Genomic DNA, 13,572 nt, shown 5'->3' on the forward strand with positions numbered 1-13,572 from the left:
ATATTATTCCAACGCTGTGGTAAATAGCTCGTCTATTCTATTATAGTTGCGTAAAGCTTTTCAAAATCTATATAACATTATACTACACGATGTTTTTTTTTTTTTTTTTTTTTTTTTTTATTCTTTTTTTCCATTCAAACTCTGTATTACACTGACGTATATTATTATTTACATACATATTTATAATGTCGTATCATATATATATATATATATATATATATATATATATATATATATATATATATATATATCGATGTCAGGATATTAGGTTGTCGACTCATACATTGGAGAAATATCGAAGATCCGCATCATATTTTTCAAAACCGAATATCACAACTGGTTAAAACTGAACTTCAAAATACAATATTCGTGACTTTGATATTTTTGTTCCATAATTTTTTTTTCTTTGGACCTTGCTGCAATAAAATTGATTTCGAGAACAAAAATAATGACCAAAAATTTCATGTGATCGTTAGTTTAACAAAAATGGTTGATCATTGTGATTTTGATCGGAAATTTTGTCAAATTTTGGAACAGAATAGTCAGTGTGCAACATAGTCGATTGTATATTTTCATTTTAAACATCAAAAATGAAGATAAGGAAAGAAGAATAAGAACATTTTGAGACTTCGAAAAACCAAGTGGGTTCAGATTTATGTTGTTGTTTGGTCTGTTTCACGTTTCTTTTTTTTTTTTTTTTTTTTTTTTTTGTTTCCTTTCCTCTTCTTTCTACCAAAACGTTAATATTATAAATATGCAAATCAAAAAAATTCACCTATTCTCGTTTTTGTTGTTCTTTTTGTTCTTTCTTTGGTGTTAGTAATTATTTTTCATTATTTCCGAAAGAGAATAAAAATAGCAATGATCATCACAATTATCTGCTAGACCAGAAGTTATCACATACCGGGAGTTTATGCGAAACTCGCCGCTCGACGTCAGCAGCAATACCAAAGCTACATTTGAACTATGCAGCGATAGAAAATACAACCGCATTTCATCTATCGTGACAATATAAAAGTGCAACCACATTTGAACTACGTAGCATAATTAAGTATGAAATACATTTCATGTATTTGACCATATAAAATGTAGCTCCATTCTAATGGTATAGCACTGCAAGACGCAGCAATACAAATAGTAGCTTTGTTTTAACGAGTATGAAAAAATGTAACTACATTTGAACTATGTAGCGTTACAGCTAGTATCTACATTCCAAATGGGTACTTGAAAAAATGTAGCTGCATTCGAAGTATTTGACCATATAAAATGTAACTCCATTCTAATGGTACGGCGCTGCAAGACGCAGCTACATCCAAACTACACAGCAATACGAATAGTAGCTTTGTTTCAACGAGTGTGAAAAAATGTAGCTGCATTTCAAGTATTTGACCATATAAAATGTAGCTCCATTCTAATAATACGGTGCTGCAAGACGCAGCTACATCCAAACTACACAGCAATACGAATAGTAGCTTTGTTTCAATGAATGTGAAAAAATGTAGCTGCATTTCAAGTATTTAACCATATAAAATGTAGCTCCATTCTAATGGTGCGGCACTGGAAGACGCAGCTACATCCAAACTACGCAGCAATACGAATAGTAGCTTTGTTTCAACGAGCGTGAAAAAAATGTAGCTACATTTTAACTATGTCGCGATACACGGTGTAGGTAGACTAGGTTCGGTTTTCTATCTGCTAAGGTTGAGCGGTGATTTTCACAGAAAACTTTCAGTATAATCATTATCATCCGCCATACACATACAAAATCAATACAAATAATATATAACCTACGCATTCTAGTACGTATGATAAAAAGGAATAATCGTTTTTTCGTTTCCGTTCGTTTCCTTTGTTTTTTACTTTTTCGTTTCTTTGTTACGAATTTGTGTCAACAGGCGACGAATCCGTACCTGACAGGAATGCCGCAGGTTGGTAGCACGTACAGCCCGTACTTCGCGCCTGGCCCCATAATGCCAGCGATAATGGGTCCAGCCGACCCAACGGGGGGCGTCGGAAGTCCGCTTGGCGTAGTTCCGCAGACGGTCGCCGTACCCCAGAAAATGCCAAGGAGCGATCGACTCGAGGTATGTCTACCACCAAACTACCTTCACCAACACGCCGGGCAGCACGGGGCCCCGCCCCCCCAGTGCCCCCAAATGAACGGCGGGGGCGGCGGAGGCGGCGGCCCCCCAACCACCGCCGTTTACCAAGTAAACCCGGGGACCGGTCCCCCGAACCAGGTGTCGCCCGTCTCTGGATCCATTTCCCCCTCCCCGACGACGATAACTACCTCCGTTTGCACTCCAATCCACAACCCCCACCACCACCATCACCACCACCACCACCATCCTCTCCATAACCTCGTCTACGTCCACGCCTATTACTAATCTCTCTCTCTCTCTCCATGTTATATCACCACCCCCAACCCCAACCCCAACCCCCTATATTATACCTACGTATATATATACATATACATGCCTACATACATATATATATATATATACATCCATGTAATCCGAATGCGAAACTACCGACGTCTTCGAAACTCTGCGGACCCTCGCTGATTTCGTCCATTATTTTTATATTATTGTGCCAATATCAAAAAATACGTTCCACGGTTTTTTTTGTTTTGGGTTTTTTTTTTTTTTTTTTTTTTTTTTTCTGCTTACGCTCTCTCGACTGATCAGTAAAATCCAGCCTATCCCTCTTGTCTTTTTCTTTATTCTCTAAAAAAAAGTGTGGAAATCGAATGGAATTTTGTCTTTCGAATGAATCGATTCAACGGTGTTGTAATTTCGAGAATCGATTGTGTAAGTGTAACTTGTCACTTGTTTTTCTCTCATCTCTCTGACCGCGATGCTCTTTTGTATCCCTCGATTTTTCTTCAATTCACACGTAAATACACCGACTGATAAAATCTAAACGATACAATTTATCTTCTATCAATGAATGTAAACCAATTTCGTGAAAAAAAGAGAGAAAAAAAACACCTGCGATCGAAAATGTGAGGATACCAAATTTTTTTAAGCTTTCAAAATCGTTGTTAAATATAAGCTATCGATGAAGAACAAAAATAACGTGACAACGTTTCGGAGATTTGGCATAATTACGTAAAAGCGAAAAAACAAAGAAAATAAAAATTGAACGGTATAGCCAGGATCATATTGGGGATTGTCTGGAGAATTTGACGTCGGTCGTTAAAGCTATGGCACGAAATGCCATGAATATATAGGTACATACACGAAACGTTAAACGAATATAATATATACCTGATGTTTATTATACATGTATAAATATATATGTATGTATATATACAAGGTTTGACGTTTACATATATATATATATATATAATAATAATATCCTTAACTTATATGTCAAACAATTTGAAATGATACAAAACGAAAAATAAATTTAAAAAATTACCATTATTCTGTATAATAATAACAACGCGAATGAAAAATGAAAATGAGGATGAAAAGAAAAAAAAAAAAAAACAACTACTACTACTACTACTACTACTACTACTACTACTACTATACTATTCCTGCAACTACATTAAAAAGATTATATAATACAAACAGAAGGAAAAACGATAAAATTAAAGAATAATAAAGTCACGTACTAAACAAATCGAGTATGTGGTATAACACATAGATAATATACACACACACAATCTACTATGAACTATAAACGGAAACCACTATTACTATGACTACTAAATATACTAATTAATGCAATTGATTAAATATACAAATATCATAATAACGAGCATATGAATATGCATAATTCTTCAGTAACGATAATTCTAATGATAATAACGATAACGATATTATATAAACAAAGGAATTGGAGTGAAAAATCAAAGTTTGAAAAAAAAAAACAGAACGGAACATAAGAAATAGAACAAAGAGACGAAGAAAGATATTTAATACAATTCGCATACAGCGTCCACGTTATTTATCTACGCGTAATTAACACATAAATATAGATAGGCATATACGTATAATAACTGGGTGTACCTATATTTTATAGAATATATATATACATATATATATATATATATATGTATATATATGTATATCGTATGTATATTACAAATAAACCGAAAGATTTCATTGGTCGGAGGGGAAGAAAACAACGTCTAGATATATCTATTTATTCATTTTGGATATTTATTCATTGATTTCTTTCTATTTTTGCAAACTTAGTTGAGTCAATTTAATTGAAATAATTTACAAATTTGAAAACGAGTCGAGTATATAAAAAATCCACGCGATGACGACTGTATGTTGAGATATACGATCGAAGAAAAAAATTGTATCGCGGTTGAGTCGCAATTATTATTTTTTCTGTTGTGATCATTGCATTTATTGTTATCATTATTACTACTTAATATTAATCAGTATTGCAGGCGTATAAAGTAAATAATCGGGACTTGTTGCACACATAAATAACACTTGGTAATGCTATCGCGATATGATTGATTTTTAGTTTGCTATCACAACAAGGTTATTACGATACTACTACAGTTATTGTTGTTACTATTATTATTATTATTATTATTATTCACTTTAATGATAATAATTTTTTCCAATGTTATTATGCGAAGTTTAATTGATAATCGGTGAAAATTATAGAAAGAAAAATAGACGATGGTTTGGAAATACGTGCTTAATGATAACGAACACGACTATATATATATTATATACATATACATTACCTTGTGTATTCGTGATTTTTGTTTATTATAAATATACAACTAAGTACATAAAATGTAAAGTGTCATGAAACTATATTAGTTGTATAGGAAAGAGAAGTAAGATTAAATGAAAATTTTTCTCTTTGTAATCGAAGAAAGAAATCAGAATTGTTAGGCGAAGTGACGAATTTTTATGTAGATAAACGGATAGTTGTAGGCAGACGAATGAATAAATACCTAAATAGATGAACGTAGCATTAATTTTTCGGTTGGTGAAAAAAATCTTTATATTTGAAAAATTTTGCACGTATTCATATATATACATTTGTTGTTATAAATATTATCATTGCAATTCCATTCGTCTCCGCAATTCGATAGTAATGAAAACGGTGTTACGTTTTAAATTTTTTCAATAAGCTGTAATCTGTACGTTATTTAAACTCAAAGGGTGTGGAGATAATTTTTTTTCTACCAAATCGAGAGTTCACAATCTATTTTTTCCATTCGATAATCTTAATTTTATCAATTTTCATCATTGTGATAATTATGTGTAAAGAATCTTGAAATTGGGATATGAGAAAAAAATATTGAATCCGCGAACGAATATCGTAGGTACGTATATATTTCTTTCCGGCAAACATAATTGAAAAAAAGGAAATTTTAAAATGAAAAAAAAAAAATTCCGACGAAAACATGACAATGACAAGAACAACGACGATTGGTGTATTAACAATTGTAATTATAAATTGTGTGTAAAAGTATAAATGCATATTATTTATGCGTGTGTGTGTGTGAAAGCGAGTGTGTATGTATATGATACACAAAGATTAGTAACCTTTAGCAAACGAATCAGTAAATTTATAAATTATAAGCTGGACAGTAGGAGTTAGATAGATTCTGAGACGTTCGATATCCCTAGGCTTTTTACGCCTCACGGTGTTGGTTGAGCACCGTTTGCACTACCGAAAACAAAAGAGGAGAGTCTGCGGCGCGCGACGGCGACGGGCAGTGCAAACGGTGCTCATCCAACACGGTATGCGTAAAATTCTTGAGGATATCGAAGGTGTCAGTATCTATCCAACTTTCTGTGCATCGTAATACAGTACATTATTATATATCAATATGAATAACTACATATAAATTACACATCACAACATTCTGTACAAAAAAATAATTGCAAAAGCGACAAGGAAATCGGGGAAGAAGGTGTACGTGATCTAGTTCACGAAAACGTTGGGACTGAGGTACATAATATATACACACATGAACCTAATCTAATCTAATTCAACCCAACACGTACACATGATATATCATATACCGAGAATTTTTCTTGAAAGTAACCTGATCGACAGTTGAAACTCGTCTAGTTTATAAGCGTAGCCAACTTCGTAAAAGTGTTACTAGCATGGTAGGCAGAGTGACCCATGCGTAATGACTCAGCAATTCCTAATGAGCGAGAGGTTATGGTTGACTGCCAATCAGTCGATCGAATATAGGGAATTTGTTCTTGTCAGCGGAGGTTCGCTTCAGGCTGCGAGCACGGATGTCAGCCAATCGAAATTAAGGAAGTTAAATCGTGCGTGCTATAAGCAGGTCCTTTCAAAAAGAACTCTCGGTATACGTACACACATTATATTTTTAATCGGCCACAAGGACGTGTTGTAAATATTATATAATACGTAATCATATTTTAACTTCTTACGACGATGCCGATATATAGCAGAAGACTCGGTGGGGTCTCGAGTCTTGCCGAATAATCGATATATATATATATATATATATATATATATATATATATATATATATATATATATATATATATATATATATATATATATCGCATCTCTAATTGCATATGGCGCTTACGACCTTTTGTTGTCGAAAAAGGTAAAAGGGTGTTTTTTTTTTTTTTTTTCGTAGCATCTACGTTTCAAACATGAAAATATGGTCCGAAACTTTGAAATTGAATAACAGTTTAATTAAGAGCAAAGGATCGTATGTACTGATAGATACGACCTTCTACCACTGATTCAATCATAAAAACCTTTGTCCACTAAATTCTTTGTCCAACAATTCTGGTTATCTTTTGGTTTGATCTTCGAGAATTTTTTCAGAATGATTTATGAATCTTGATAGATTTTTATTCATCTACATGCATTTTAACGGTTTTTAGAACAAATTGTTGAATAAAAAAATAACAAAAATATACACCCTATGCCAGTGAAATCAAATTTTTGGTCGTTACGACCTTATGCCATTAGACACGCGATATATTTAAACCTCCCTACAATTTGTGGAGTAGAACGAGCTGGGCAGAGATCGAGACTCGTTTTCATCCCCCGATTTGACGTGTTCTCCAGAAAATAGGAAGAAGAAAAAAGATTTCAAAAAAAACTGCGACGAACATCTAAAAACAAAAAGAGAAAAGTACTTTTCACACTTTTCACAAGCGTTTCAATATCTTTTTCGTTACACATACATATATATACATAATAAGATATCGTCACAGTTTTTCTTTCTGTCTTTTGTTTATTATTTTTAATAATATTATTGTTAATATTACTACTGTTGTTGTTGTTGTTGTTTTTTTTATTATTATTGTTAAACTAACCATTATTATCACTAATGTTACTTAATTTTGAACCTCTTTTTCTTTATATACATGTATATTCATTCAATAGGTTATTGCACAAAGTTATAATCCTGCAAATACAATATTCATAAGTCAATTGTTACGTGAATTAATTTTCTTCAACACTCATAACACGAATTATAATTTGATAATATTTATACATATAAATAAAATTCACGTTGACATCGCTAGTAACAAAAATAATAATCTCAACAACAACAACAACAACAACAACAACAAAAGTAAAAACAACGGTGAAAATAAAATGTGAGAAAAACGAAGGAATCGTGAGAACGGACGTTAGGTGAAAAAACAAGATATGCGAAATAAATTGGAAAAGTAAAAAAAAAAAAAAAAAAAAAAAAAATCGATAACAATGTATGCATACATACATACATATATGTATTTTAAATAAAATAATCAGATAATGACGGTAAATTGATGTGGTAATAAATATTGCGTAAAGAAGTAATGATAACATTAATAACAACCATAACATCAATATAATTAATAACAGTACAATAATAATAACAATATAACAATAATGATGATGATGAACAACGATGGAAAAAAAAAGAAACTTTAATAATAATAAAATTTGTGATGATGGTATATGACGAAGATGATTAATTTTTATTATAATTATGAAGATAATTATTATTATTACGATGATGATGATGATGATGATGATGATGTATGCGATGACTCGCACATGAAGTTCGGGTCTCGTGAGAAAGATAAAAGGAAGAAATTTTGAAAATTTGATTATGATGATTATGATGATGATGATGATGATTGGAATTTCAAATAAAACGAATATAATTGAAACTAAAAACAAACCACCAACGCGTAGACTGTATTTATTGCAATTCATTATTATTATTATTATTATTATTATTATTATTATTATTAATAATATACATATATTATATTCATATATGTTCGTGTTTAGCGGAAAAAAACAACTACATTTCATAAAATTTCAGTTTTCCTTTGAGGTTTTTTTTATTTCAGCGGTTTATTGCTCTTTTGTTTCTTCTCTTTTATCACTCTGCAAACCTTGTTCTCTTTTTCCGTCTCTTTTCTCATCCTCGCTTTCATTGACTGATACCATTATACTTGAAAAGTAAAACGTGAAAAACTCGATGACGCGGAAGACCAAAAATGATGGTGAAAAATTTTCAAGTCATTTCTAACGCTTAGGATGAGGAAGGAATTACCTTGTTTTTTATGTGTTTGGTTTGAAAAATTGAATCTACACTCACTTAACCCTCCGTACAGGTATCTAAACTCATACGTATATTATATATACGACTTATATATGTATATACATATATATCATAATATATCATATATTTACATATATATACACGTATATAATACAAACCACCTCGAAAACCGATAATTGTTGTTATTAATATTGCATTCATATCATTATATATTATAATTGCCTGTTGCCTGTTTATTGTGATAGTTGACAATTTTTCTGTTTAAAGAATTTTTTTTTTTTTTTTTTTTTTTTTATTGTTTTTTCTCCGAATTTATGTGATTTTTCATCGTTGTCGTTATTAATTTTTCAATTCGATAACCGCACTTTTACATCACGTAATACCCCATTGAATATTGATTGACAATTGAAATTGATCTACGCTTTCGTTTGCTGCAAAATATATCACGTATTAATTTAAATATTCAAAAATCAATGCGAACGTTTGGATATTCGCGTATTTTGATGGTAATAACAAACAAAAAAACAAAAAAAAAGCATGGAAGTTTTTTTTACATTTTTTTGCCCGTATTTCATTATTTCATTCGGTTCAGAGTATAAACGTTTTAATTTGACACACAAATAACGTCAATTACGTTCATATACGCTATTCTCGTAAGCGTAATTTACGTAGTTACGTAATGTATGTAATACTTGCATACATGCATATGAGACATTCCACGTCAAACTCTTTTTTTTATATAATTATAAAAATGCGTCAATTTGGTCTTGTTTAAAAAATTCTTTCCACTTCTTATCACTTTCAATTGTCTCACTCTTTCTTTCAGATTTTCTCCACCTTTCTTTTTTCCAACTGCCATACTTATTGTTGTTGTTGTTATTATTATTATTGTTATATACAATCTGTCGCGTATCTGTATTATATCACTGCATATTAAAATACAAAATATTAGTGCATTATGATGTAATATTACTTTCTTAGTGGAGTTTCTAACCGTTGCAGATCGGGAAAAAAAAAAAATCCACATCAACAACAGCAAACGCTTCCTATTTCATACGCAAAGAAATATTATCGCATAATACGTACGTTTACGTATGTGAACTGATACATATTTATTCATTTATGGTATATACGGAGAAACAATTTTTTTTTTTTTTTTTTTTTTTTGCAATGCCTTTTTTTTCGCTGGGCATCTGTCGCATCGAGAAAAAAACAAAAACAAAAAAAAAACAAAAACGTTGCTTCTTATTCTCGATTATTTTATTACACTTGAAATTGTAGTCGTGTTGCATTTTTATAACGCAGCTTAACTTTGTAACTTTGCAGCGTAAAAATCACTGCGGAAATCGTAAAATTAATAATAGCAACTAAACGGAATCGCTTGGCTAAAGAAAAACAATAGTCACCAAGTAACGTATTTATTAATTATTATACGTACACATATTAGTTATCGTTTGATTATGTTTACCAATTTTCTACAGTTAATTTGTTTTTTTGTCTTTTCGAATCTTCTTCCGTAAGGTTGAAATTTCGTTTATTCTGCAGCCACGTGTACACGTAATATTATTGTTTGTACAATGTACTCTCTCAATAGGGCCGCGTAGCAAATGCAATGGTTCTCTATCATTTCTGTTACCAACATAAATAAACTTATTCGGGCATCCGATTCTTGGAAAATCGCTTTCCTCCTTGTACTGCTGCGGCCCTATTGAGAGAGTGCATTGCATCACGTAACATTGCATATGGACAAGGATAGCGCTTGATGTGTAATTATATATGCGAAAGAGGAAAAAGAAAAAAAAAAAAAAAAACACCGCATGCGCTGCCAGATTGATTGTAGGCCAATTTAGGACTTATTTTTCATTTTCTTTTTACCTGTATATATACGTATTTATATAAATATACATTGAAGACAGATAAAAACAAAATAACTCTGCTATGTTCTAATTATACGTGTTTAATTTTCAAATTTTCACATTTTCAGTGCTATGTATACGAGTATTAATACTTATCTAATTTGGGTCTTAATTTTTCTTTGTTTAAAAATAATTTCTTTTAATACAATTTTTTTTTTTTTTTCGGGGATGGGGGGTATTTTCCGTACTATATTGTATATGTATAAATATTTGATTGCCTGGGTAAATGAAATACAATGATTGAGCCATTCTTGAATCTACAATATTACGTGAATGTAAACGTTTTGAGAATTGTTGTTGAGGAAAAAAAAAAATTGCTGTAGTAAATTGTTTGTTTGTTTCTCTCTCTCTCTCTCTCTCCAGTTTGTCTCGTAAAAAATTTTTCAAGATTGGTTTGTTCATTGAGATGATTCTAACAATAACAATATATCGTTGTCGTCTAGATGTAGTGTTTGTGTGTGTGTGTAGTATTTTGCACTGATCTTTCTTTTCAGCCGAATCGATTTTAACAAAGCGAACAGGTGTGAAAAAAAAAAAAAAAAAATAATGAAAAAACAAAAAAAAAAATACCAGCAACACAACAAAATCAACGATAAAAAAAAAAAAAATAACACAAATCGTACACACGGAAAACCGAAAATATTAAAAACAACAAAACCAAAATAACCAAATCAACAAACAAGCGAACAAAATAAGAGAACAGAAACAACACACGCGTCACAATTACAAAATCTTTTGTTTTTCCGTTAAAAATACAATCACCGAAACAAGCGAATTATAACAATAATAATAATAATAATAATAATAATAATAATAATAATAATAATAATAATAATAATATGCACATGTGTAATGAAATTAGTAAGTGTATATGTACAATTGTTAGGGATGAAGATGAAATTCAAATTCTGAATGTTATGCGATTGTTATTACTATTATTAATATTAATATTATTATTATTATTATTATTATTATTATTATCATTATTGTTATGTATATAATTTTTGCACATGTTTGTTTTTTTCTTTGGTCACTTTTTTCATCCTCTGGCAAGAAGGGTCGGAGAATGAAATACAATCGATTTGTTTTTTTTAACGCTCCTATTGTTATAGGAACCGCGACACGTGCACATATTATATTAATCATTAGTAAAATAGGCACACATTCAAACATGCGCACACGTTATATTATCGAGAACAAAAGAAAAAAAAAAAAAAAAAAAAAAAAGGAAAAAACGTATCAAAACGCAATTCACAGCGTAGATAACAAAGGGAAAACTGCTAAAAGATATCAGACTTGATGACGAAACGTAAGGGAAACAATTAATAATTGAATCGATTCATCGATCAAGGGGCCTAAAACATTGGCATGCGCCTCTTCGATCGATGTGATCTATATTTTCTTCTTTCTCTTTCTCTCTCTTTTTCTCTTGCGCACACAGATACACACGCGCGCACTCACACTAACATATGTTTATGACTCTCTTCTCTCTCTATCTCTCTTTCTCTCATTCGCAAGCGAATAGCCCGCGAAATGTACGCGCTAATTTCGTATCAAATCCGCTGTTGCTTCTACCGCTGTTGCTAATGCTGCTGCTGTATTATTCACAATTTTGCAATGTCCAATTTGAAATTATAAACAAAGTTTAAAGGGACAAACACAAAATTATAGAGATATAGAAACCGGAGTAGGGGAGAGTGGGGCAAAGTGGGCCCCTTAAGAAAATAATGCCTAAAATCAGATTAAAATGTTTAAGAGTAATTATGATTTCTGAATAATTCATATTTTATACAAAGTTCAGATTATTCATTTTATCCTTTGTTATTTAACAAAATTTCAGAGGGCCCACTTTGGTCCCGAATTTTTTGAAATATCAAAAATTTTAAGGTTCCCACTTTCCCCCAGTCTCCCCTTTGCATCATCCACACTGTGTTTCCGTACGATAAATATTTTTTTTTTTCTTATCTTCCTTCTCTAATTCTTGAAAAAACACGAAACATTTTTCTCTTTCACTTTCTCTTAAATGGGAGCGATTTACTTCTCACAAATTTTGCGAAAGAGTTTTTTTTTTTTCTTGTTATTCGATTTTAGATCAAAGTTTCAGAAATTTGTCGTACGTTTCAATCTCTTTTTCAAAAAAATTTTCAAGAATAATTAATCGCTCCGCCTCTAAATCTCTGTACAGAATGTGGATCGTTCGCATTTTTGCTATCTTCGTCTATTTACCCTAATCCTACTTCTATTCGTATTGATAACTCGTGCCTGTTTAAAATCGTCGTTTCACCAACTCAGGATCAATGTCGCGTCTGTTATGTATGCGTGTGTATGTGTGTGTTTGCGTATCTCGTTTATAAATTATATCACATTATATAAAATTTTGTACCTTGTACTACTATTCATACATGCATATGACACAAATATCTAAACACAAGAATTTTTCAAAATCCATAAATATTTGAATATACCTACCATTGATAGCATAGTAAAGAGTGCGCGAGACAGATATTTTTTATTCTCTCCTTTCGCCTCGACGTTATTTTTCGTCCGTGGTCGTTTTCTCAACTGTTTTTCTATTATTTTCAATTTTTTCCCTTCAGTTGTCTAAAATTTTTTTTTTTTTTCGATTTTACAAGGCACCCCGTGCGATGTCTACGACATATTGTACAATGACGTAAACAATAATACAAATAACAGTAATGAAAATAACAGAAGAAGAATTTATCAATGTAAACAATTGTTTTTATTCATGCGTTAAAAAAAAAAAAGACAAAAAAACAACAAGAAAATACATCAAATTTCGTATACATGTGCCTAATGTAATCTCGCATTATACATTTCAACGTAACAAACACACGATGCTTTTGTGTCTGTACACATATCAGCCCACACGATTATTATGCGTCCGAAAAAAAAAACCTTACTTATAAAACCTAGTATATACACACACACCTAGTATCTGACATAGTACCTAGCGCCTAGTACCTAGGACCATAACCCGCTCTAACCTGACCTAACCTCTAACCACGCTCTCACTCTTCTTAGAAGGAAGCACCACTCGATTTTGACAAAAAATGAATATGTATCCGAAACGATTCT

The 13,572-nt window shown here is 31.4% G+C and overlaps 1 protein-coding gene and 1 long non-coding RNA gene across 3 annotated transcripts in view; one reads left to right on the forward strand and one right to left on the reverse strand.

Annotated features, from left to right (window-relative positions):
- Nucleotides 1-13,572, forward strand: part of LOC124411688 (protein muscleblind) — a 134,692-nt gene that overhangs the window by 84,838 nt on the left and 36,282 nt on the right. For both annotated transcript variants that reach the window (XR_006929700.1, XM_046890966.1), the window contains one exon: nucleotides 1,896-2,084. Coding sequence is in view for 1 of the 2 variants with exons in the window: in XM_046890966.1 (XP_046746922.1) it covers nucleotides 1,896-2,084 (189 nt within the window). In the remaining variant the exon portion in view is untranslated. The remainder of the gene's footprint in view (nucleotides 1-1,895; nucleotides 2,085-13,572) is intronic.
- Nucleotides 13,277-13,572, reverse strand: part of LOC124411689 — a 15,929-nt gene continuing 15,633 nt past the window's right edge. Inside the window, exon 3 of the long non-coding RNA XR_006929701.1 lies at nucleotides 13,277-13,287. This is a non-coding gene — a long non-coding RNA (uncharacterized LOC124411689). The remainder of the gene's footprint in view (nucleotides 13,288-13,572) is intronic.

The sequence above is a fragment of the Diprion similis genome, chromosome 10 (genome assembly GCF_021155765.1).
Source record: "Diprion similis isolate iyDipSimi1 chromosome 10, iyDipSimi1.1, whole genome shotgun sequence".
In the NCBI taxonomy this organism is placed as follows: Eukaryota; Metazoa; Arthropoda; class Insecta; order Hymenoptera; family Diprionidae; genus Diprion; species Diprion similis.